The following is a 27,763-nucleotide window of genomic DNA, read 5'->3' as shown; positions in this document are numbered from 1 at the left end:
TACTAATCTATGAAACTACGCGAGTAATCACTACATCATACTCGATTAACATGTAACATTAGTTAAGGAATCGAGTTATTACTTGAATAATCAATTATTTTAATTTTTTTAATATAAAAATCAAATCGAATTGAAATAATCAAAATTGTCAAGCTTAAAAATCGAATCAGATCAATTCTTACCTTGAACCAAACTAGACCTGATAATTTCAATCGATTCAATTTAATTCAATTATTTCGATTAAACTAAAATTTTGCTCAACCCTACCCCTATTATTTGTTAGTAGTGTTCAATTGCGAAGGTATTATGGAAACCAATGCATGAATAGTAGAGGTAAAACAAGCCCCTTATATTATGTTTGGATTGAAGGGAGTGGCAAAGCCAAAAACTTGGAGAAATTTTCATATAGACTAAGTCAATCAAAAATAAGATAAATTTTAATAGATCCTATTAAAAACCCTAAGTTGGGTCTACTCATTGAGAACTAACTCTTTTAACAAAGTCATTAATAGATCCTATTAAAAACCCTAAGTCAGGTGGGTCTACTCAATGAGAACTAACTCTTTTAACACAAAAATCTGGACAAGACAAGGATATTTGCTACAAAAGACTGGAATAGTAGCAAAGATTTTACACATGTATAAAGAGGAGACTCTTTACTAGAGGGATTATAGATTGCAAGAACATCATTGTTTATGTGACATTTACATTTACATGTACATGAAAAGAGGATCCCTATTACACACAATTGGATGCCCAAACATATCTCCCTTCAGACCAAAGTGCAAAACTAACACCACATAATTGGACAACTGTTCAAATTCTTAACTGAGAGTAACAACTTGGTCAAATACAAAAAGATTTTGGAAAATGAAATAGATCAATAAATTTTTCAAGATATTGCATCTTATAAAAAAAAAACAAAAAGATGACAAGAAAAGCTACATACTTGCAACAACGCAGAGCTCAACCTTTCCAAACTAGTGTCACTGAATGGCCAGAGTTGGGCTCTGATGACTGCAACACTGTTGGTGGGGCCAATTTGTACTGCCCAAAATACGCGAAAAAGATGGAAACTCAATGATGGGCCATGGAGTCCTAGCAACAACAAATAACAATAATATATCAAGCTTTTATCCGAATATGTGACGTCATCTAGCTCTCCATGGAGTCCTAGCAATACAAGCAAGGTTACCAAAAAGTAGAAACTAACATCTCACCTACATGAATTTTCTTGTATTTCCACTATTAGTTCACAACATGATAGATAGGAAAGGAGAAAGACATCCATAACAGGGGAGAAAGTATTTCAGGCTTGACTTCTGTTTCATTTGTTTTATGTCAAAATATTTTAGGACATTTCAAAAGAGGTGAAATAAACAGGCGACAATGCTGCGTAAAGAAAGTCTACAACATTCCAAGATATCCAGGGAAATAAAAAAAAAAATTAGGACCACAAACGGCCTATTTTCTTGGCTTGTTCACTTATTTTTTAGAATTTTCCCAAATAAAGAACAACAAAAGCAAAAGAAGCTGTGTCTTTTCTGTCTCCCTTAGTTTTTTTCAGAAACTGAAAAAGGGTGCCAGAGCATTTTAGGAGGAAGGAATAGCTTGCCATTTACCAGTAGATGTTGATGATATCCATGATAATGCAATTCCATCAGTTCATCACCGCTTCAGAAAATACATTCCATCTCTTAGCTCTAACTTTTCTTCTGCAACTAGACCAGATAAAAAACTTTGCAGCTGTTGGAGTGATTTGTCATACGGAGGATCAGCTATGCAAAACATCTGAAGCAACAGCTATCAAGTAAGTATATGCTTGTAATCATATTTTCATACATAATTTCAGGGACCTAACCAAAACCACTATTACCTTGAGGGTATTATGAATTCGATCCAATGCCATGTTGCCAAAATTTGTTAGCATCCCTGTGATAAATTTCTACAACCAAAAGAAAAGTCCATTTAGAAGTATGCATAGTATATATTCCAGTTAGAAAAGTCCCTCAGAGATGTACAAGAATGTTGATACTATTCATAAAGAACGCTCCCCAATGCATGAGGCTCCCCCACTTTGCAAGGATCAGGGGAGAGTCATCTCTTTATGTAGGTTTACCCTTGTTTTGCAAAGAGGCTGTTTCTACAACTTGAACAAGTAACCTTCCAGTCACAATGGAGCAACCTTACCGTTGCTACCAAGGCTTGCCATCAGCCCTGACACTATTCATTCTTATGAAAATTACCAGTTCATGATTTTGCTTTTGAAATATTTACAGGAAATATTAACTGTTTGGACTGTAATATTATGTGTACCCACCTCATACACAGTCATCTCTTTCCGCACTTGATCCTCAACAGAAGCCACTGATCTCTCTCCCTCGTCATCACCCACTAAAAGCTCCTCACACCCTCCACTGCTAGCCCCAGTCTTGCTAGTGTCAACTGTGCCATCCACCAGGGTAAATAGACGGTCACTAGGATCTGCTCCCGATGATTCTGAAAGAATTCCCTAAAGGGAAAAAGAAATAAGATGAAATTCCATTGTTTTGCTACAAAGATCAAACATTTCATTATCAAATGAAATGCAGAATTGACCTTCTCAGCAATCAATATGTGAAGGGATAGTATTTAAGATGATGTACAGGCTTGGCCACAATTGCACAGACAATTGATGAGCAAAGAAACTACCACCACACAACAATTGATGAAAGCTGGAAACCAACTGCGTAGTGTTGGAAATGAATCTAACCTTGCTTATCCAAAAATTTATTCTCCGATTAAGTACATCAACAGGGATCCCAATAGCAGCTGCAAGATTCTTTGAGGTCCAGCTGTGAGAGAAAGAGAGAGAGAGGTAGGTTCAAGTCACCATAACGATGTGTAAACATATTGAACCAAGTCCAAGGATTACCTTGTTTCACCTTGAAATTGCATAATGATTGAGGCATGCACAGGAGTGACTGCGAATTGTAAGGTTCGATCTTCAAATTGCAACTCCAACTAAATTGCAAAGCCACAAGGAAAAAGTCAGTGTCCATTCACTCGAGGCAGGGATTAAAATGGTTGACGAGCAAGAATCTTGCTTTTGTAGCTTACATAGGCTGGTGTAAATAAATATTAGTAGACACACATGTTTGAAAATATATATCCATGTAATGAAGAGCCAGACCTTGACTGTACCAAGATTTTTCTTCCACAGCAGCTTCCGAGGGGTCTTGATTTCATTGAACCTTTTAGCATAATCACTCAGTAGTTGATCCACAGGCTCAGGAATGCTAAGTGCTTCATCCTGAAATACTCTTGAAAGTTATTTACAAAGCAACCAACCTGTTTATGAAGCATAACATAATTCTGAAAATAAATACCCAAAAATAAGAATGCCACTAATATTGCTTTCCATTTCCTTTTGAGTTTTAAGTGTGCGAGATCAAGTATTTCGTGCAGACAAAGTAGGCCATGCATTATTTTGGCAAAGTATAACATACTTTTTATACAAGAATCATTTGAAATTTGTATGTCAAGAAACCTGATAAACTATAAATTCCTATATAAATGGGAAATACAATACTTAAAAGAAACAATCATCTTGAACTATAATGAACCAAGGCATTCAGAAGTCTTGAACTACTTGAAGCAGCCCCCAAGGGAGAGAAACAGTATAATTGTTCTGTTAGTGTTAGGTAATCACAGACACAAATTTAACATGGTTTGACATGTGCCTATGTTCACAGCGAAGGAGGAAAAAAATCACTCTATATATAATGAGTTTACCAAAGAGATAAACTCTCACAGTCAAACACATAATCATAAATACACCCAAACTCACAACTCTCTAAGCTGCACCCTAACTGGTGACCACTCTGCAATCTGATAATCAGATATGCAACTCTATTTATAGAGAGAACAAGATACGTCCTAAATTCAAAACTCACTGAGTTTTGGATTTGGTATACATATCCTATCACTATCATACTTTGGGTTCGGTTATCCAAATTTGAATTCAAGATATTCTCAACATGTTCCAAGTACAACTTTATCACTTGAATTGATTTTTCTTAATCTCTAATAGATTGTGATGAACTGGAAGACAAAGTCAGTCTAAATGATGGAACTACATTTTTTCTAAATTTATTTATATTGATCCAAATCCCAACATATATGGTAAGAGAAAAGACCTAACTTGAGACAAAGGAAAGACATGTATAATGTAAGCCATATGTCCACTACTAAGATCTCACAACAGAACAAAAATAAGTTGAGAGTGCATTAAAAATATTGTGATGCGAACTCCGAAAGAAGTCATCTGTAATGTATTAAGGAAACTACACTTATTCCACACATCATTTTTACAGTAGTATGCTCAGTCCAGACTACCCCTTTTATTCAGATGTGGCATTTTGAATGCAACAGGATCCTTGGATCGGCATTCTCGATGTTCTAGCAGTTTGCCCTCATAGGACCCTCTTCAAGTTAGTTATTTCCACAGTATCTATGACATTCTCTAGATCTTAATTTATGAATTGAACAAAGAGGCATTTTTCTCCCTTTCCCGGATACACATGTTTGGGTGACTTCTCCTACCAACCAACCAATTAGCATCAAGCATTAATACAAAATTGTGGAAGTGCAAGTCTGCACCACCAATGCCTTTCAGCAAGCACACCACATGCCAGCAATTCAGAAACCATCTTGTTTATTGAACACTGACTTTCAAGTTCTAAATTCAAAGATGGGATGTATAGAAGGACTTGCAAACAGACTTTGTCACCATTTCATTGTCTGGAAAGTGAAGGGAAGTGGAACTGTTACACCCCTTGGGTAGAACTCACCCTCAAAAGCTATATGTCAAGGGGATGGTGCCCAAGAGGTTATAAATTCCACACCAAAAGTCTAAGGTTGCGTTCTCTTTACTGTTTTCAAGTCATTTTTAGTTTTCGATTTTCTAAAATAATGAAAACGCGTTCTCTTTGCTGTTTTTAAAAATGTATTTTTGAAAACAAAAACAAAAAAATTGTAAAGAAAACTCAAAACAACAAAAAGTTATTTTGATTGTTTTCATTCAAAACAAACTCTAAACTCAAAACACATTTATTTATTTATTTATTCATATTTAATTATTGTAATGGGGAAAAATATTACAAAATTCATTAATTTTAAAATGCATATATTTTTTAAATAATATATTAACATTAAATATTTCTAATTTACTGAATAATCAAATTTATTAAATAAAATATCATTAAAAAATTATTTTCAAAATTTCAAAGAAAACGCGATTTCTAATTTTCTATTTTAAGAAATAGTTTTTCAAAATAACAAAGAGAACACGTTTTCAATTTTCTAAAAATAGACTACCAAAACAGAAAACTGAAAATTGAAAAATAAAAAGAACGCAGCCTAAACTTCCTATGTGGGACAAGTCCCATATATTGCAGTGGACTATAACATACTACCACGCTCCGCAGTCCAGTGCCCACAATGACAGGTTGTGCACTAGCCATGGTTAGTCCCGAACAAACATTGCAATGCCAACATCACCTCCATCGCCACACAATTGTAACTGAGAGACATGAGGCCGACTCCGATACTACTATTACACCCCTTAGGTAGAACTCACCCTCAAAAGCTAGTTGTCAAGGGGAGGGTGCCCAAGAGGTTATAAATCACACACCAAGAATCTAGACTTTCGATATGGGACAAGTCTTATACCTTGCAGTGGACCACAACATATCAATGTCAAGTCCCTAAAGTTGGGATTAGACAATTATGGAATTCTAGACATAGAATAGAATAGGAAGAGAGAGAGAGGAGTGGGGGGGGGGGGGGGGGGGGCAAAAGATTATTTCTATTACCCCCCCCCCTCCTATCACCTTAGGTTACATATATAGTCTCTCTTTAATTGTCTAACTGTTACAATAACTGACTATTACAACAACTACCATCTAACTAACTGTTACAAATATAATTGACTAATAAATATAATTATTGCAACTGTAATTTATTAATATTCCCTTCCTACCCCTAAGATTCTAATAGGAACAAATAAGAACTAGAGCTAGAGATTACAAGACATATGTATCTACATTCCAAACAAGAAGAGCCTGGAAGGTTGGATCTCCAGTCCAAAGATATAATGGCCAAAAAGGTTACCTGTTTAATGTTACATTTCTTCTTTCCTCGCATGAACATTATGTTGTCTGTCAACAAGGGAAGAATCATGTTCGCCACTTACCAACAGTTTTGAGTTCCATGCTTTTCACACATTTTGGTGGATGGCCACTCGTTAAAGCTATGTGGCAAGTCCTAGACAAACTCCCAAGTCACTACTCAGAGCATGTGTTAACATTGTAAGGTGACAGATTACTTGCAGGACACCTGCAAATTACAGGCTGGGGCATTCCAGTTCTGTCTCCTTATTCTAAATCCTAGTGGCTCAGGTATTTTAAGCTCGTCTAACCTCTCTGCTCAAATGACACATTACCTGCACAACTCAAAATGATAGGCATGGTTGTTTCAGCTTTGCCTGTCTTGTCATTCCAAATGCTAGTGGCTCGAGTATCATATGCTTGGCTAATCACTCCACTCAAGCCAAAGATCTCAGCATTTGTGGACCCTCAAAAGCATCAAGAACAACTATAAGCACTCACCTACTCACATACTGAAAGTTTGAATTTTGAGTGATAGCCATGCTAGCCACTTCAAAGCAAAAAGGTAAAATTTTATTTTTTCCTGGCTGAGGGGATCGCACCACCTATCTTGCGACGTGATTGTTCTCAAAACCTATTGGTGCCCAAAGACCTCATAGAAACCCATTTGTTAGAGAAACAAAAGGATTGACTCTCCCACCCTATATTTGGAAATACCGCCTCCTCCTCCCCCCTCATGGTTGCCCAAGTCCTCTCCTTCCTGATTCTTCTGGCCTTTAGATAATATCTTCACATTACTATTGCATACTAGAAGGTGCCATTCACCCACAGTTCTCATTTTCAATTAAGTTGGATATTGGGAAGTTTTTTGGTTGGTCACTGATTTCATAATTTTATTGGTCAAATCAGATGGGTAGAATTTGCAATGAAATGCTGGTCAGTAACACATCATGAGGCACAGCTCCTCCTAGAAGTTCCATCCTACTCGTCAAATCTGATCACCAGAAGCTTCTTTTATGAAATCCCAGAAGTAACTGAAGACTTCCAGAGGATGAACAATAAAGGATAAAATAAAATATAATATATTTTTTTTCCAACTGCTCTTTTCCATGTCTAGGTAGTGAAAATAGATGCACACACATATATATAAAATCTTTTGTATACCTGGATAGGTGGCCAAAAATTTGAAGATATGATAGTGGCATTAAGAATGTCCAGGGACACCCCATTTTCTCCCAAGGCCTCCGCTCCTACAGATCAATCAATAGAAGTTACACAGAGAACTCCAGAAAAACGGACAACAAATGCAACAAATACAAGTGGTCTTTGTCAAAAATGCAAATGGAAGTACAAAAGGTTCTTGGAATGCACAAATTTTGAGAAAGAAATATAATTATGTGACACAGTATGGCCAAACAAATAAATGTCTGAAAAAGAAAACCTGCTTGAGATGGCTGATTTATAGTTGCTTTTATATTTGCATTTGTCCGTTTTGAATCAATAAGATCATTAAGCATTATTTCACACCTCTGCATGCTGCTTTCTCCAAAATGTATCTGGTAAAGAACACAAACTTGAAATTAAGTAGTATTCAAGTGAACCTAATCAACTGCAACAGATAGTGTAATGACCATAATTTTATCTTTTATTTCGAAAATAATTTATTAAATTTGGGAAATAGCTTGAGGCTAGAAAATACGTGAAATCAAGCTTATAAAGGGAAAAGTGACCCATTAGGTTTTATTTTACGGGTCAAGTGGTGACTTGGAGGATTTCAAAAAAGTTAACAAATTGGATTAAGCATGGAGTTGAATTAAAGGTGGGTAGTAGTGTACTAGACTGAGGTGATGATCAAAGATATGGATATACAGATATATGCAGATGCATATATATATATATATATATTAAAAATAAATAAATAAAAATAAAAATGGCCTGGCGCAAGGCCAGGCATGTTGGCCTTTGGGCAGCAGCCAGCATGCTTGCCCACACCAGGCACACAGCTGGCACCAAATGGGGACCATTTTGGTCCTCCTCTTGTCAATATGTGTACAAATAAAAAAAAAAAAAAGAAAAGCAGGGGTGGAGCAGATTATAAATAGGGAGAAGTCTTCCCTCCCCCATTTTTGGTTGAAGTGTAGAGAGTACACTTAGAGAGGAAACTTTGAAGGATTTTGGAGCTTGCACATTCAAGTTGGATCCTCGCCTCACTAAGGTAATGAACCTTACTCTTACCTTTTTCGTAGGGTTACTCTCACAAATGGTGAAGAAGATAGTCTAAATATCCTTTTTTTGGTCGAATTGGTTTTTAAGGTGAGATCTCACTGATTTGGAGACTTGGGAGCTTCTAATCTCATATTTTTTGTAAGCCTTCCTTAACTCCTTATGTGTGCATAGAGCACAATGGCATGATGTTCATTTTGTTTTATACCATACAATTGTCATGGGCATCTGAGGTGCATGGGTTATGGAATGGTGAAGTTGTCCATAGAGAACTTTCGTTGTTGTAGCAACGGAGGTTGCTTCGAAGACAGTCACCAAAGAGTCCACTCCCTTGTAAAGAGGGGGAACTGTCTTAGCCAAGGGGAGAATGGGAAATGGGGGTGCATTAATGGTATGCATGGAATTCTTACTGAGTTGTAGAGGTTCATGACTTGCATTATCCACATTTTCAAATGATTTAGGGGTTGCTACCACTACTGGATGCCATTAGAGTAGTCCCTAGTTTGAGGTGGCTACAAGAGCATGCTATCCTATATGACGTAACATGTTTTGATAGATAAATTTTTGTTTGTTGAGTTGTATTTGATGTTGCATGGACAAGGTTTTGATTTAACAGTTGTAACTTAGATGGAACTTTTATTAAGGTTAAAAGAATGTCATGTTGGGGATTCTTATTTTGTGGGTAAAATGAGTTTTATTTGAAATGTTGAATTTGATGACAAAGAGTCGGTTTAAATCAATGCAAAGGTCCAACTTGATAATTAAAATGGCTATCAAGGTTTTGGAAAGAAAGGTTATAAGAAAATGTGAGGGTTGGGAACAAGTTGGATTTTTGGCAAAAATCGAAATGTTTTTCGTGACTAAGAAACATAATGGGCTAAATAAGGTTGGTTTCAAGTCCAAGATGTGTCGAGGGAGAGCCCATGGGGAAGGGCTACGATATGTCAAATTTTATAAAAAAAATTGACATCATTTGGACATCAAGCAGGCACACAAGTTGACTTCGGTCAACTAAATGGGTGAGTTTGGTTGACCAAAGTGTGGTAGTGAGGACAAAGAGTACACCGGTTAACTTTGATTGAGCCCGAAATGGACTTTTGGTCAACCAAAAAGGTACAAAAGACTACTAGACAATGTAGGTCACCCAAACCACAATATAGACCCACAAAATCCAACCAAGGACAAGGTGTACTCGCATTACAAAGGTTTAAAGTTAGAGAATTTGAGTTATGGGATATCAAGAAATAAGACAAAAATGTAAATTCAGATTAACCGCCCATGCTAGAGAAGATTGTCACAAACCGACGCACCAGATTTGTCTTGAATGAGGGTCGGGTGGCGATTCAGGAAAGCACAAGATTTCCCATTGAGTAAAAAACCACCGTGCAAACCCGGTTGATATATATAAAAAAGGACTTGGAAAATGAATGAAAATGAAGGGTCATGACAGATAGACTAATAGAAAATTAACAGACTAATGCATTATACAACTGAATACCTTGAGGAGTTCCAGAGTACGTATCTCAGCATCTATGTCATAGTCAGATTTATTCAGAAGTTTCTCAGCGAGCATAACACGATATTCATTAACTAGCTGATCTTTTGAACCAATAATGCTGACAATCATGCCAAGGATATCGACCTTCCTTTGGTTTCTGCTACCTATAGAGGGATCAGCCTCTACAGGATCAGGCTCCCAGCTGAAGTGTTTATTTTAGTTAGAGAAGTATGTCAAAATTAAATATGGTAAGCAAAAGTCATAGCATCTCTTCATATTCAAATATAACATTAAAACTAAATTCATCTAAGCCATAGCCAAAATAGAATAAACATACTTTTGTGCATTAATCCATGCCTGCTTGTCATCAATGCTGATATCATCATCCACTGCAGTATTTTCTTGACTTTCTTCATCTTTATTTAATTCTTCAAGAAGGCTATCCCCTGTATTTCCAGGTCCAGAAGAACTTCCACCTGTCCCATCAGTAAGCATCATCACGATGCATTTGATCGTGTCTTTTCGCCCCTTCAGGTATTCCCTTATTGGTTCACCAACTGCTTCAAGAAAAACACCTGCAGGGTCTATTGTCCGCAGTGCTTTAATAGTTGAAACGTACTGGTGCAATATATCATTTGTTGAAGCACCAGCTGTAAGCAAACGATATTTTAGCGCAGAGATAAATGAATCAACCAGCTTTGAATGTTGTCCAGTATACCCAAGACACTGTTTCAAGTCTTCAATAGCAGGGGAGCTGCAAGATTCATCACAATTGTAAAGTACTGAATTAATGCTTCATGTCTGCACCAATTATTCATTCCTGTAATGTTGTTTTTTTTTTACTTTTCTTAAAGCCATACATTAGAATAATAATCACTCAGTTGTTAAGTAGAAATTTTCCCTTTTTTTCCTTTTGTTAATAAACTTATTGAATAGCTTCCCAAAAATATTAGTTCATTGCTCCAAAACAAACTGTAGGTTAATCAGAATAATGCGGCATCCCATGATCTAAACAGGAAAAACTATCATTCAAAGTTTCCTAGGCTTAACAAGTAACAACCCCCAGCTTTTCCCATTTTAAATAAGAAGACAATGATAAGTGGTACAACCACCAAACAACAGGATTGTAGGTTCTAAGGTCGGGGATTCACTAATAAATGGGTGATTTTAATACAATCATTTTCTTAAGCCTCCCAGAGGGGTTAAAACAATCAATCAAAATCTCAAATTGATCAAGGTTAATGAGCACTGGATATATCTATGCTGAAGTGAATTTGCTCAGATATAATTTGGGGAAACAACAACAGCAATACCCTTCTTTCACAGTCCGCATATCCTACAATGACAGAGTTAGCATAGAGCTGTTGAACAAGATATAAAATGGATAGACCAACTACTTTCTTGAGTTACAACAACCACTAATGCCATGCCATGATATACTGCTATGGAGTTACAGGTTTTCCTGATCTCCACTCCACAGCCTAGTGCTTTAAGCAGGCATGTGGAGTGATGAAAATATCTTCATGCACTCCACCATGGTCTAGCCCTCTCAGCAAAGTATGCACACGAAATTCCTAGAGGCATGTTTTCCACGTTCTGGGCTCACATGATGCAATCCCTAAGCTCCTCTTGTATATATGTTGACCTGGCTCCACCAGGAAATTCACCTCCGAAGTATTGCATATCTATGAATAAGAATAGATCTTGCTCTACCATCTGAAGTACTGTTGCTTTGCTTGGATCAAGAGGAGGACACCGGGATCCTTCCTAGGGGTTGCTACTAGTCACGGGGTTCTTGAGTAGCTCCATGACCCCCCATGAAGGACCCTTGGTGGCTTGCACCTAAATGGTCTCAGGAAAAGGCAATCTGGAGAATCCAAACAAAGACATATGATACCTATTACATGCTATCTTCCTCAAGAGAAAGGCCCATCTCTTCCATATTGGAGGCTGTCCCCAGTCCCTCAGCAAAGTTGGTGCCAAAATGTCTGCACCAGGTTTAACTGGTCAACAAGGACACACTATCTACCATGCTAACTTTAGGTAAGCCTAACCTCTGAGACTCGACCTTATTATAAACAGAAAGGTCCTTATATATCAGCAGCTGAACCCCATACCAAATCCACCAGCAGGCTTGAAAGACTATTTGTTGCCAACCTCTGTCCCTCACATGTCTCAGCTCTCACTGCACCATCTATGGTGATCCCATTCCCAATCATGGAGGCCCCTGATTGGTCCACTCATCTCTTTACATCCAGGCTGAGAAACATATCAATATTAATGTATAAAATATCAAGCACATTAGCATGACCACAGCTAAAGCATGTGAAAATTTCCAGGTTACCATGTCAAAAACTAATATACAGTGCAGACACAATTAAATTCATGTATACCGTACAATACTCGTCAAACTAAATGCTAAAGACAAAGGACCATTACAGATTTGGCAGTTCAGATACTGAATCTAGGAGCCCACTACTATGAATCTAGTCAAATATCAAATTAAGACTATAAAACAGTTACCTGTCAGGATAGTCCACAATAATTTCAAAAAGTTTGGCAATTCTTAAGTCTTGCAATGTTTCATAAGCAAAATACTCTAGCCGCAACTGCCATCTAACAAGTCCTTCCGAGGGATTTTCTATTCCCGCATAATATGAAGATGGACGTGATGCCAGGGGTGATTTCAAATCCAAAGGGTTATCATTACTGACAGAGTCACCAAGATAAGCAAGAAGTGCATGTAAGAACTGCAGAGGCACAGCCTGCACAGGACATTAGAAGCTACTCACTGCTAGCATAAAAATGGTAACCCTGATACCAAGGTGTAAAAATTTGAACAGAAATGCCAAAAACAAACTATCAATAATGCAATTCTCAACCTGCAGAGTCAGATGAAAACTCTTTACAGGAAGAAAAGATTCACACTTGCCAATTGCAGTAGTTCCTTTAATTTAAAAGAAAGTGATAAAGGTGGAATAACACATTTGATATGGCAATCCAATGATATCTGATCTGTGAGATGTGACAGCCTACCCTGGATATATGCTAAAGCCATCCTGCAAAGGATGCCTCATATATGGAAGGAATTCAACACAGAATCAGATAACATGGTGTAAATACAAAAGAGTCTGCAAGCATATGATTTACCTGCTGCACAAGGCCAAACTGAACCATCCCAATTCATAGAATAAGGAACAAAAGTTTCATTTACTTCCCATGGAAAGGCAGAAAGAATACTATTTCCTAAGAAAGGAACATAAAATTTAACTAAAAAATCAAAATCCTATTGTTTCTATTTAAACATTCTGAAACACATTGATACACCAAAACATTAAAAAACAATGCCAAAACAAAGCTCCCTACTTTGTGGAGGGTCAAGGCAGAGTATTTTCTACATGCAGCTTTACCCTTGGGAATCCGAAAGAAAAGAAGAAATTATCACATTAGAAAAATTGAGTAAATATAAAGCAGAGAAGAGATACAAACATAAAAAAAATTAAGCATTTCTTATTCTCTTTATTATTGTATAGAGGTATTTTCCTATAAATTAGAAATGTTCATCCCATACAACTGAAATTTAGCATTTCTGTGAACCATATTTCATAGATAACCAAATACAACTTCAGACCCAACTTTATGGTTACTTATCATCCTTCATCAACTTTTTTCCTAATATTGTATGGACAAAAAATTAGCCATGCTTCACTAGGTACCTCCCTCATATGGGGAACCTTGTAGCATTTGTTTACACCTTATCTGGTAGTTATTATTATCTTCCTAGGTTTTTCTCTTCTTTTGGAACCTATAAATGCTTACAAATTTAGGCACTTGTTCATATATTTAATTTATTCGACAATATTTTAACAGGGATAGAATCATTGGATGCAACAAGAAGTCAACAACAATCACAAGCCTTAATCCCACTAACTGGGTTAACAGGGCTGGATGCAAGTCTTAAAATTATTTCCTTGTAACTTTTAAGTAAAAAATCTATAGTCCCCGAAAAATTAAACTATTTAATCATCGAGATTTTATATATATTTATTTAGGCTTTTAGTTTCTGTTTAAAAATAATTAATACTTTTACTATTTCTAAATGTCAGCAAAATATTTCTATATCCGAGCTAACTGAAATAGCAGGTTGAAATGAATTTTTGACCCTCAACAGAAAGTGCAAAGATTTTATTTGCATCACAGTAAGATTGATTGCCCTATCACTAATGCACAAAGACCAAGGTAGAAAATTTCTCAATGGCACTCCAACTCTAAAGGACAAAATTAATGACATGAGACCAAGGAGTAACCTGTATCCAGCCTTTAATGGACTCCAATACAGAACTCCTATAATCATCACCAGCCAGATTGTGAACTTTAGCCTGCCATGTAAATTTAAAAAGAGATGATGCTTAGATATGATGCATACATGAATACAAATACTATAAACAAAAGAATCTGTGACATGTAATTCGGGATGTAAATGGGTTGCCAATTAATCCCATTTAAAATCCCCCCAACTTATCTAGCAAGAAAAAATCACTCCAAGTAAAACAAATATGAAAATTCATAATTGGGGGATATACGTATAAGGCTTATTTGAATATTTATTAAAACAAATATTTAAATGGGTTAAATGGGGAACCCATTTACATCCCTACTTGATGTAATTCATGAACTGTAGACCTGGGCTGCTAGCAAACAGGTTCAAAAAACTTGAGTAAATAAATGGGCTGCTAGATGTGGTACAACTATAAGTTTGAAAAAAAAAAAACAAAAATGTAGGTAGGAGAAGGGAGCAGAGAGACTCTTCTGTTGTTTGGGTAACAAAGATAGGGAAATGGCATAAGGGAAGTAAGGATGTTTGGACAAGGGAAAGGTAGAGAAAGGAGGAATATCTCATTCATTGAGTAGCTAGATCTCTATTTGAATCCACTTACATTTTGGAGTCAAATTTGTAGTCATTAGCTCTCCCACAACCAAATTCATACCAATTAAACACAAGAGGAAGTCACATACTTTCTTTCACTTAACCTTGTTTCCACCAATCTGAACATAAATAAGATAAGCTAGAGAAAAATAATGTATGGAAGCACAGAGATAATGTGAACCTTCAAAAGCAAAAAGATAGCAGAAGCGTAGGCATCCTCAGTCAGAGATGTAAATCCAAGACTTCTAAGATCACGGACAACCATTCCAATATTCTTCACTAGTTTGCTGTTCTCCATAAGCCTTTTCTGGCCATAGCATCTATCAAAATCCATTTCACCAGTTCGATAAAAGAGTGTACTTTTTTCATCTAGATCCATGTCATCTTTATTTTGTGATTCATTATCATCATCTTCATGCTCTCCAGCCATCATTGTACTTAACTCCTCAAGGCTTCCCACAAAATAAGAATAAAGAATCTCTAGAAACATAAAAGGGACATTATTAGAAGGTCCAGTTATATCTTCTGTTGCAGAAGTATCACATGAATAACTTCCAAAAAGAGACTTTAAGTAAGGGTAAACAAATTCAAACAGTGGACCAAATAATTTAACTCCCATGTCAAAAAACTACAGCAGCCAACATGTTATAGCATTTTGAGGAACCCAAATAAAGAATTTTGCAATTATGAATTTTTTTAATTCAGTTTATTGTATAAATGAGGCACTATGGTGTTCCATCCATTTACATCAAAGGTCAACAAAAAGACCCCTGCTATCTATTTATGATTTATTCAATAAAACAAAAAAAAATCAAGAAATTGACCCACAGATGGATCGATCATGCCCAAGAACCAAGATTCCACTAGTTAGACCTGGCTAATGAAGGTTAGTTGGGAAGAGAGAGTATATGGCAATCCAAAGGAGAATTTGTGTGAGGAAGAAATCAAGCAAAGTGCTAACCCTCTATTTTTCCATTTCTATTCTGATTTATAGCCCTTTCTATGATTGGCCCTGTAGAAAGCAAGAAGTTTATTATTATTCTGGGGAATTGGTGAAATAATTTTTAAGGAAGCTTCTAGAGGTAGAGGACCAAATGGCACTCTAGAAAAACTCATGTGAGTCGATAACTTAGATGCCCTATTTTTTTCCCTCTTAGATTGCTCAGATGTTAGACCTTGTGAAAAGTGTCTAGTCTTTGGCCATCAAACCACATAATCGTAAGTAACCCCAACAGGAAATATTACTCTGAGACTCCTAAAAAAATCCTTGAGCAAAAAGGTAACCTGCTTAAAGAGTTGAGGCCAAACAGGGGCTAGCCTCAGGGGGTCACTGAAGTTAATCATGAGCCCAACTGAGACAAGCAAAAGACCTAGTGAAAGCTTGAAACTAGCCAAGTGTAAGTTCAAGTCTAGCTAAGTTAAATGAGTGCTAGCTGAGCAAAACTTCGAGGCTGAGCAAGGCCTCAAACAACACAGACATGACCAAATGAAAGCTCGAACAAGCCCTAGTCAAGCTGGTCCTTGCCTAATCATGAACCTGCAACCACACAAGCGGGTACCTGCAGCAAGAGACTAAAACAACTAGTTCTGACTGAATCAAAATTCTGAGCAAGCCCTGGTAAAGCAGGTCAGTGCCTGAGCAAGAACCTCCAACCACAGGCAGGTACCCACAACAAGAACAGAGTCGTTCTTCTTTATTGATAGGAAAAAGTGACAAACCAGAGCAGTTAACACGCATCTTCTTTACTGATTGGAGAAAATGACAAGCCTGAACAGTTGACATACCAGGAAAATGCCGAGGAAGAGTTGCCATGAGAACTGAAGACACCATCAACTGATATTTAGACAACAGATGTAGTCCTTCAGCATTTATGTTTTGTCTTTTATCCGGAAAACTATCTTTGTACAATTGTAAAGCAGGAATTAGCATTGATAGGCACTTCTCCTGATATTGCTTTTCCAATGATATCTCTTCCAAAGCTTTATATAGCACTTGCTGGACCCTATCCTTCTGAATCTGTTTCAACATTGAGGGGATTGTGATGCATACAAAAAAAGGCAGGGAGGTGGTTCAAGATATTATTAAAGTAAATATTACCATCTGATTGGCAATTAGCTAGGTTGATCAAAAGTATAGATACATCATTGTGTTACATAAACTAGAAGTTACCAGCAATAACAGAAAAGAGAGCAATCTTATAAATGCGAAGCAAGTAGCAAGTACAGAAGGTCAATAATCTAACCCAAAAAAAATAGATCAACAAGTTTACCATCATTATGATTTTCGAGCATCCTAAAATGCCAAACACCTGAGCTACATATCTGTTATTTTCATAAGCAAGTACACTTCATAATAAGGGTTTCAGAAATGTGCAAATTTCTCACATCTTCATTCGATGTTGCTAGAGAATTGTGGAGCTGGGTTTTTTTCTATTTTTGGAGTTTCTCCAGAGATGCATGAATTATTTACGTCTTGTTTGTTTCTTTGGCTAGGGTACATCCTAAGTGGAGAGGAGGGCACAAGAAAGAGTACTATTGTATTTGACACACTGTTATGGAAGAGACACATGTTGCTTTGATGATCCTAAAAGATAAAGAAGACACTGGCAGTGATTTTGAATATGATAAATTGATAACTACTATCTGATCTAAAAATTTAAGCTGGTAGACAAAGGGTTAATTTTATCTTTTACATTATTATTTTCAGTCACAACAGAGCTCCTCACATGTGGTTAGACTTCACTACATAAACTGGTCCAAACACATGCAACAAATGAAATATTGGGTTAGCAGTGAGGTTTAAACTTAAGACCCTTGCCTGCTTTGATACCATGTTAAATTGTTAACTACTATCTTATCTAAAAGCTTATGCTGGTAGATAGACGATTAACTTTATCTTTTAAATCATTATTTTTACTCTCAACATAATAGATTCTCCTTTTGGCCATTGGAGGCATTTTTGTTTTTTCTCTAGGTTATTTTGGATTATTGGGGGGAAATCTTATGTTCCTTTAGATATATCACAGAGAGAGAGATTGGACAAACCAAGAGGAACAGTGAATGGCAACCTGTTGGAACAACAAATGACAACCTGCTTCGGCAACGAATGGCGGTGATATAAGATTGGGGTTAGAGTTTTGTTGGAAAGTTTAGATTTATTTGAGCACATTTTGTGAGAGAGATTGGACGAACCAGGAGGAACGGTGAATGGCAACCTGTTGGAACAAAAAATGTGACCTGCCTCGGCAGCGAATGGCAGTGATACAACAAAAAATAAGTTGGAGGGGCTAGCTTCTCTAGAACACTGTTGGAAGAGCTGTAAGCTATTATATAGTGAATAAGTTCGTGCTTAAAGTTTTTCCCTTTCTCTTTAGAAGAAAGGAAACCTTTTGTTCAGTTAACTAAGGAACAATGTTGTTATGTCATTTGTACTAGATTAGGACTTTATTTTTAAACGGATATTTTGTATGCCTGCATTTGTATGTTTTTTTTTCTGCTTTAGGGTTAGTATGAGTATTCTTATAGAAGGGCGTCTGACCGAGTTTGTTATTTCTGGTTAGGCAGTTAGGCAATTGTAACTCACGTCCCTATAGCCTATAAATAGGAATCGTGGGGGTAGGCAGGAGTGAGCTTCATTCCGAGACATTTTCTATTTCTATCTTGTGGGTTGGGATCGATTGAGTGACTGCGAGTAAGGCTAGAGATAAGCTTTGTAATTTTAGGGAATCCAGTTAGCTTTCAAGGTATATGGGCTGAGTGAGGATTCTGGTTTTCTCTGTAATCATCCTAAGGATTGTTTCAAGATAGTGGATTGGAAAAAGGCTGCACCAGTCTGGACGTAGGTCCCATAATTTGGGACTGAACCAGGATAAATCACTTTGTTCTTTACTGTTTTTCTTATTCTTGTTATTCTCTTCTATCATTTGTGTTCTTGGAGGTGTTGAGTGATTTCTGTGAGTTACTGGGTTGAGAGTCTAGAGGGATTGCTGTGTTATTACTCTAATAAATGCAACAAAAACTTTTCCAAAAATTTTAAGCACACATTGTATGAAGACCTGAAAAGGAATATCATGAATTTCTCATGAAAATATCTCACGATATTTTATCAACATTGAGAAAGATTTATCTTTCAAAAATTTGTTCACATTATGGCTATAACAGTTGGCTTACTCTTAGGCCTTCTATTTTTTTTCAGCCCCTATGAAGTTCTATCTCCAAAGATGTATTTCATAGCACTAATATGAAACAGCAAGTTTCTATGCAAGGATCCCTATGAGGTGTTTGATTAACCTCCCAGCCAAAAATAACCAACCTTGGAATATCACCATGCCTCACAGGGCAATAGCATGACTTCTACTTCATGTAGGGGCAAATGTAAACCCAGAAGGTTTAGATACCAGGCCTGAAAATACCCAATATTGGAATACCACAACAGCTCACAGACCGTCCACATATGCTCCACCTCCTACATCCCAATCTAGGGAGAGCTTTGGGGAAACATTGGAAATTTTCATCACACGTCAAGTTGGATTAAACATCTCAAGCACTTGATGACATGAGGAGACAGCATATGAAATCAAGAAAGCTATCTATACAGCATGAAGGAACATCATATGCTGTAAGTTATGAAACTTAGAACATGTGATGGAATCAATACTGCATGAAGAGACAGCAGATGGAATCCAGAAACCTATTTAGACTTTTATTCTTCATGCCCCTTCTATGCTTTCTAAAAGACTAAGGATAGTAAACTGATACAAGGTAAAATATGCAGAAAAATAAAAAGCATATTGAAATGTCATGGTTACATACAGGGTCCCTGGTCATTTCTGGAGGTGCAATGTTGCTGTAATGATTAAAATGCTTCCAAAACTTTAATGCTCCATTTTTCTCAAAAACGTCCTGTAGTAGAACAACAAATAGCATCAAGTAGTAAAGAACATAAGTATTCCAACAACATAATAGCATGTACTACAGGTAGTACAAATAGCATGTACTATATTGGTAAAGTAATTTCAGTTGATAATTTCTCTAGTTTCTACAAATAGCCAAGCAATACATACTGCATTGCACCAACATAAATGCATTGCCCCTTGAAGACTACTAAGACATTGTTTTACATCAGCGCATGCTATGTACTGTATACATAGATAATTGTTTCATTCAGTGTGCCATGGCAATTCATATATGAGGGAAACATATTGTTAGAAGATGGGGCTGATTCATATTGATTATTGATTCCTTATGGGGCTGATTCATATTGCTTCATATCCATGGGAGATTTATTTAATTGTTTTGCTTTCCTTATTTGAGTGATTTGATTGTATATTATGTCTTGTATCTTTTCTATATATTTCTTTCTATATTCAGTAGTTGTAGCTTTCCTTTTTATTTCTTTCTAGATTTGGTATTTCCTAAATTTGGTAATTTCCTAATCCGCATAAGACAGGCTGTGCCTATGCTGTATAAATTTACAGCTTGTGCTGCATCTTAATATGAAGTTTAGTTTTTTCTTGTTTTCTTGACATGATATCAGAGCTAGAGGATTTGTCCTAGGTTTGTCGAGATTGTGTAGCCGAGAGTCTCCCTTGATCCAATCCTCTCATCGACCCATAGAATGGCGGTCGAAACTAAAAAATCAATAGGCATGACTGATGTCACAGAAAGTTCCAGTCAAGGTACTGGGAGAGAACTTCCGATCAGTCATAGTATTGGAGGAGAACTTCCGATTGTCCAAGCAGCCTATAGGTTGAATGGCAAGAACTACCTCGAGTGGTCCCAACTTATCAAGACTTTCTTGAAAAGAAAGGGAAAATTGAGTCATTTGGAGGGATCTAGACCGCAAGAGAATGATCCCATGTATGGTGCATGGGATGAAGAAGATTCATTAGTCATGTCTTGGCTGTGGAACTCCATGAATCCGGAGATTAGTGATACCGTTATGTTCTTAACAACGGCAAGGGAAATATGGGAGGCGGTGAAGATTACCTATTCAAAGGTGCATGATGTTGCACAGATTTATGAACTTAAAACCAAGGTAGCAACAACCAAGCAAGGGAATCGGTCTATCACCGAAAATTCCAACTTGTTGCAGACCTTTGTGACAAGAATTGGATCACTATCAGTGCATCTAAATGAAATGCAGTGTGTTGGGTTTTTTGCATGGAAGATTATTTCTAGAAGTTGAAGAGAAGAATTTGCCAGAATGAAGAATAAAGACCGACTGTGTTTTTTATTCCAAGTTAGATTAGTTAACTTAGTTATTTTATTATAAGGGGTATGTTAGTCTTTTGTATAGGCTAAGTTCTAAACCTTGTAATTGCCGCCTCCCTATGGTTTATAAATAGGAGGCGAGGGCTTGCAGTCGGTCATAACATCACAAATCATTCTGTTAGTCTCTGTATGTGAGTGATACTGCCGAGAGAGAGAGAAAGAAAGGCTTAGAGATAAAGTTAGTACTTGTATTCTCTTGTGAGAGTAGTGAACTTGTGTGAGGGAGAGAAAGAAGGTTTTTGTATCTTGCTTCAAGCGGTTTCTAGTGGATTTGTCTCTCGGAGAGAAAACTGGATGTAGGATTGCACTTTGCAGTCCGAACTAGGATAATTCTGTGCCTCATGATCAGTTTGATTGTTCTTTTCTTTTCATTTCTTTACTATTTTCAATTCCTGTTATCTATATTCTGTTGTTAGCTAGATTTCCGGGTGAGGAGTGAAAAGAGATTAGCAAACCTAAGTCTTGAATCGATTTCTAAGAGCTCCTAATCATAACACAGTGAAGATGCAGTAGTCTAGAAGAGATTTGTAGAGAAGGAGCGAATATATGACTTCTTGGCTGGACTAAATTTAGAATATGATGCTGTTAAAATTCATATTCTTGGTAAGCCTGAACTACCCTCCCTAAATGAAGTAATTTCTATTGTAAGTGCAGAAGAAGGCCGAAGAGGAGCGATGTTGGAGCATGGTCACTTAGAAAGTTCAGCTCTATTGACTCTAAAAGGAGCTGGACGTGAAAGAGAGACTAAAGAAGATAAAAAATTCATGGATACAAGTTGGACCACAAGCAAAGATAGTTTGTGGCGCACCTTTTGTAAGAAGCCGAGGCATGCAGTTGATAGATGTTGGAGGCTTCATGGGAAGCCAACCAAAGGAGGACAGCAACTTAAGCCTAAGGTGTAGGCCTATACTGCTAATGGTCAACAGACATCTCATATGACCAAGTACAGCGACCAAGAGCATGCAGAAGGCAAAGAAATAGAACTAACAAAATTGATGGGGCTCAAACAGGAGGAGATTGAGAAGTTAAGGAACCTATTGGGGTCTCTTGAAAAAGAGCAAGGAGTTAGTGCTTCAAATCTTATCTTCACAGGTATTACTTTCAATTCTTGTTGCTTAAATGCTTCAAATTTAGATTTTAAATCACACTGGGTTCTTGATTTTGGTGCAACCGACCACATGACCCATTCTTCACACAAATTTCTAAACTACAAACCATGCCCTAGTACTATAAAGATTGTGTTGGTTGATGGATCCCTAACTACTGTTGTTGGAATAAGGGATATCCTTGTTAACAATTACCTAATTCTGAAAGACGTTCTTTATGTCCCAAAACTCTACACCAATCTCATCTCTATTAAAAAACTAACTCAAGACACTAATTGTCGTGCCATCTTCTATCCAAATCTTTGTGAATTTCAGGAAAAGGACACGAGAAAGAAGATTGAGCATGCTAAGGTGAAAGCGGGGTTGTACTACCTTGAAGAGTCTAGTGGGCCGAGTGATAGAAAACATTTTTCTCCTATATCTTTTTTAGCTAAATCCAATAAGGATGTCTTATAGCTTCATCATTTTAGCCTAGGACATCCATCTTTTGTAGTTCTTCGGTCTATGTATCCCTCTTTGTTCGAGGGATTAGATAATAATGATTTTCACTGTAATGTTTGTCAATTTGCTAAGCATAAAAGAGTTTCATTTCCTCTTAATAATACTCGATGTGCTCTTCCCTTCAACTTAATTCATAGTGACATTTGGGGTCCTTCTCCTATTCCTAGTATTTTGGGTGCTCGATGGTTTGTGTTGTTTGTGGATGATTGTACCCGAGTTGTGTGGTTGTATCTTCTAAAGAACAAATCAAAAGTATGCACCATTTTCCCTAATTTCTATACTATGATTAAGAATCAATTTGGTATTGAAATTAAAAGAATGAGAACTAACAATGCCAAATATTTTTTCAACCAAACTCTATCTCTTTTCTTTCAAGAGAAGGGTATAATTCATGAGTTTTCTTGTGTTTATACCCCTCAACAAAATAGAGTAGCTGAGAGGAAGAATTGTCATTTGTTGGCAGTTACAAGATCCTTGTTATTCCACAATAATGTGCCTAAACGCTATTGGGGAGAAGCTGTCTTGACAGCTACTTATCTCACCAATAGGCTTTCTTCTAGAAATCTTGACCTTCAAAGTCCTCTTCAGCTTCTTACTAAGGCTTTCTCAAAATTTATTCCAACAAATCTTTGCCCAAGAGCGTTTGGTTTTTGTTCATAATCATTCTCCTCGGGAAATTGGATCCTACAGCCCTTAAGTGTGTCTTTGTTGGATATTCCTCCACTCAAAAAGGTTATAAGTGTTTCCATCCTCCATCCAAAAAGTTGTTTGTTTCAGCTAATGTAAGCTTTGTGGAGAACCAATCATATTTTGATATGGTTGATATTAAGGGGGAGACTAATTTATTAGATGAACAGTCAAGGGAAGTCTATTTCTCAAAATTTTCAGTTTCTTCTTCTCCTTCAAATCATCCTCAAGATTTCTTAAATCTGCTTCCAAGAGAGAATGTTCACTCTTCTTCTCACCCACTGCAAGTCTATTCAAGGAGAAAAGGTCCCGATTTTATCTCTAAGCATGCTGAATTATCTAATCCTTGTGTAGATCAGTGCAGCCCTCAACCTGATTCACCCAAGAGTCCTAACCAACTTCAACCTGCAGTCCCTATTGTTATACTAGAACCTATTCCAAGCAACACTCAGTCGTCTACACCAATTTTGGATGACCTGGACATCCCAATTGCCCTAAGAAAAGGAACACGAGCCTGCGCTCAACATCCCCTGCATCTATTCCTCAGTTATTCTAAATTGTCTCTGACACACAAAGCCTTCTTGACCAACCTTAACTCCATCCCTATCCCAAAGAATCTATCTGAAGCTTTAAGTAATGATAATTGGAAGGAGGCCATGAAGGTTGAGATGGCTGCACTTGAAAAGAACCAAACATGGGATTTGGTCCAGCTACCTAAAGGAAAGAAAACTATTGGGTGTAGATGTGTATTTACAGTGAAATATAAATTAGATGGCTCTCTCGAAAGGTACAAAGCTAGATTAGTGACCAAGGGTTATACACAAACATATGGTGTGCACTACATTGAGACGTTTGCTCCCGAAGCAAAAATGAATACTGTCAGAATTTTGTTGTCTTTAGCAGCTATGTTAGACTAGATGTTGTATCAATTTGATGTTAAAAATACCTTTTTACATGGGGATTTAGAAGAAAAAAATTATATGGAAGTTCCTCCTAGGTTCGGATTGACTAATCAAGGAGAAAATGTTGTATGCCGGTTGAAGAAAGCTCTCCATGGGCTGAAACAGTCTCACAGAGCTTGGTTTGGAAGGTCTTGGTTTGAGCTATAAACAAAGTCAAGGAGATCATAAACTTTTTATTCATCATTCTAAAATGGGTAAACTCACTGCTCTATTAGTGTATGTTGATGATATCATTGTGTCAGGAGATGATAAAGACGGTATTAACGCCTTGAAAAGATACTTGATTCACGAGTTTGAAATAAAAGAGCTAGGCAATCTAAAATATTTTTGGGTATTGAGATGGCTTGATCTAAGGAGGGTATCTTTATTTCACAATTAAAATATGTGCTGGATCTTTTACAGGAAACTGGTATGTTGGGTTGTAGAGTAATTGGTACTCCAATTGAACAAAATCATCATATTGATGATGACCTTGAAGAAGGGGTTGTTGATAGAGAATCCTACCAACGGTTAGTGGGGAGGCTAATATATCTTTCTCATACAAGGCTAGACATTGCCTATGTCGTGGGCGTAGCTAGTCAATTTATGCATAGCCCCAAAGAAAGTCATATTAAGGCTGTGCATCATATTCTTCATTATCTTAAAGGTAGTCCAAGTAAAGGAATTTTACTTAAAAAAGGTGAAAAAAAAGTGGTCACATGTCCATGGAAGCATACATTGATGCGGATTATGTTGGATCCCTTGTTGATAGACGGTCAACCTCAAGTCATTGTATGTTTCTTGGTGGTAATCTTATCACAAGGAGAAGTAAGAAACAAAATGTGATGGCTAGATCTAGTGCGGAGGCTGAATTTAGATCTATGGCTTTGGGGATTTGTGAGTTGTTGTGGCTCAAAATAATTTTAGCAGATTTACAGATTCGTTGGACAGCTCCTATGCGGTTATATTGTGACAACAAATTTGCTATCAATATTGCCCATAACCCAGTTCAACATGATAGGATTAAGCATATTGAAGTTGATAGACATATCATTAAAGCGCAACTTGAAGATGGCTTGATTTGTACTCCATTTGATCCTACCGGTGAACAACTTGCTGATCTATTTACTAAAGGGCTTTTGAGTAGCATAGTTCACAAGCTTCTACGTAAGATGAGAATGTATGACATCCACTCTCCATCTTGAGGGGGAGTGTTAAAAGCTGGGGCTGATTCATATTGATTATTGATTCCTTATGGGGCTGATTCACATTGCTTCATATCCACGAGAGATTTATTTAATTGCTTTACTTTCCTTATTTGAGTGATTTGATTGTATATTATGTCTTGTATCTTTTCTGTATATTTCTTTCTATATTCGGTAGTTGTATCTTTCCTTTTTATTTCTTTCTAGATTTGGTATTTTCTAGATTTGGTAGTTTCCTAATCCGCATAAGGCAGGCTGTGCCTATACTGTATAAATTTACAGCTTGTGCTGCATCTTAATATGAAGTTGTTTTTCCTTGTTTTCTTGACACATATTAACAGCATGAATAATATCTTTCTAGGTGTGGTAGTAGTTTCCAACATGTATTCGAGTTGGAGGTACCAGGATAGGTCATGAACACTACAAATGGCATGTCTAAGTTTTTAATTATACTTTTCTATTCAGACACTTCTATTCCACACGAGATGTGTTGGAGACAAAACAATATCTTTAATATAGTTTTTAAGAACTTTCTTGGGTCCAAAATTACAGTAAGTTTGGATAAGAATAAGAAACATATAGCAGAGCAAATTACAACTCCTAAAAAATAATGACTTGTTTTCTTGTACAAGTTGAATCTTGTTTATACCATCATTGTTATGGATTTAACAACATTGAATTAATGGTATTTGTTTTAATATTTTCAAATATTATCATTTGTTAATTATATCTTCATAATGGAAGATTGGTACTTCTTCAATATTTTGAGTTTTTTTGTTGCTATTATGCTCATAAATATTACTGTTCAGAATATAAAAATATTATCTTTTTGGCCATACCCCCCCCAAACTGGTTCATGTACTACTTTTCCAAATCCTCTTATCCATGTTGTACTAGTGCTAATTAGGAGAAAAGAGTAGCCTGTATATTATTCTAACTTCCTTTGGGTTTAAAGTTTGTAGCAAATTGAGTCTGTGTCTGGAACTTGTGGATGGGGAAGGGGAATGGAAAAAGGGGAAAATCAAAATTTCCCTTTTCCTGACCAATCTTTAAGGTAAAAAAGAAAGGAAATGCATGGAAAACAAGAGGAAACTAATTTTGCTGTATTCGCCCTTAATTTCCTAACCATCTGTCATGAGCCTAGGAGAAAGGGGGGCAATACTGTAATAAGGTTATAATAGTTTGTTAGGAGATATTTTGTAATCTGTTAAGAACACATGAGTGCTGCTATAAATTCAATCAGCAACCAACAATGCCCATAAAAGGGCTACTTGTAAGAGGATGGAATAATATGTGAAATGAGATTGAAATCCTTTCCTTCTAATTCTCTCCATCCCTCTCTCGGTTCTCTCTGATTTCTCTCTGATTAACAGCACATGGGTGCTGCTAATTTCTCTCCCTCTTTCAATTCTCTCGTTCCGATTTTCCCCCTAATTCCAGTCTCAACCCTAGGTAACCCTAGGAATGTGCCATCTTCTTTATCTACTGGTTCTTCTCCTCTTTCCCACTGGAATCAAATAAGTAAACTACTTTCCCTTCATTTTCTTCTTTTTTTCTTTGCAAACCAAACAAAGAATAATCACCACTTTGTCTGCAATTTCTATCCCAATGACCTTTTGCCCATTTCTCTTTAAGAGATAACCTACCCGTGTCTTTAGTAAACTCCATTATATCCTAAGGTCCATTATAAAGGCCAGTATATTGATTTGAATGAATGAACATCGACATTTGAACATGCGCGATCAAGCTGACGAGTAAAAGACAGGACGGATTTTTTCAGGCTTTTTCCCTAGCTAACTATGTAGACGACAAAAATCCAGAAATTAAAGAAATTTTAGTAGGAAAAGCGAAGCAAGAAGTGAAAACCTGGAGAGAGGCGAGGAAGTGATCCTGTAGCAAAGATTGGAGGCCGTGCTTACAGAGAGTGTGAACCTGCGAAACCAACTCCGAGCCGAACGAAGAAAGATCGCCGCCGCCATTCAGCAGAGCTTCGGTGGCGGAGCAGAAGACGTTCCAGCTCTCCCAAATTTCCTGGATATCCTCGCCTTCTAGAGAGTCCAAAACGCCCAAGTTGCAGACCGAGGCCGCCGCGTCCACCGTCATTGTGGCCGGCGCAACTACTCGGAGGAATCTGAATTCAGAAAAGCACGATCGCAATTGCAAATCGACTTGCCGGAAAAAACTGGCTTTCTTTTTTCTTTTTTTCTCTCTGGCGAGCGGGAGAAACCCTTTGCGGCGTGTTTGGATGGAGGG

The 27,763-nt window shown here is 37.0% G+C and overlaps 1 protein-coding gene across 1 annotated transcript; it reads right to left on the bottom strand.

Moving 5' to 3' along the window:
- Positions 1–637: 637 nt before the first annotated feature.
- On the bottom strand, positions 638–27,763 carry LOC127806926 (anaphase-promoting complex subunit 2). The gene is made up of 17 exons (XM_052344527.1): positions 27,377–27,763; positions 19,610–19,699; positions 16,583–16,814; positions 14,979–15,277; positions 14,178–14,249; positions 12,394–12,635; positions 10,208–10,624; positions 9,871–10,072; positions 7,591–7,705; positions 7,314–7,399; positions 3,173–3,292; positions 2,915–3,003; positions 2,753–2,834; positions 2,321–2,512; positions 1,877–1,945; positions 1,623–1,791; positions 638–1,098 (listed from the first exon to the last, which is right to left on the bottom strand). The coding sequence occupies exons 1-16, from the start codon at positions 27,611–27,613 to the stop codon at positions 1,669–1,671; spliced, it is 2,667 nt and encodes an 888-aa protein (XP_052200487.1). The 5' UTR covers positions 27,614–27,763; the 3' UTR covers positions 638–1,098; positions 1,623–1,668.

Source organism: Diospyros lotus, chromosome 7, assembly GCF_014633365.1.
Source record: "Diospyros lotus cultivar Yz01 chromosome 7, ASM1463336v1, whole genome shotgun sequence".
Taxonomy (NCBI): domain Eukaryota; kingdom Viridiplantae; phylum Streptophyta; class Magnoliopsida; order Ericales; family Ebenaceae; genus Diospyros; species Diospyros lotus.
This window is presented reverse-complemented; position numbering and strand designations above follow the sequence as displayed.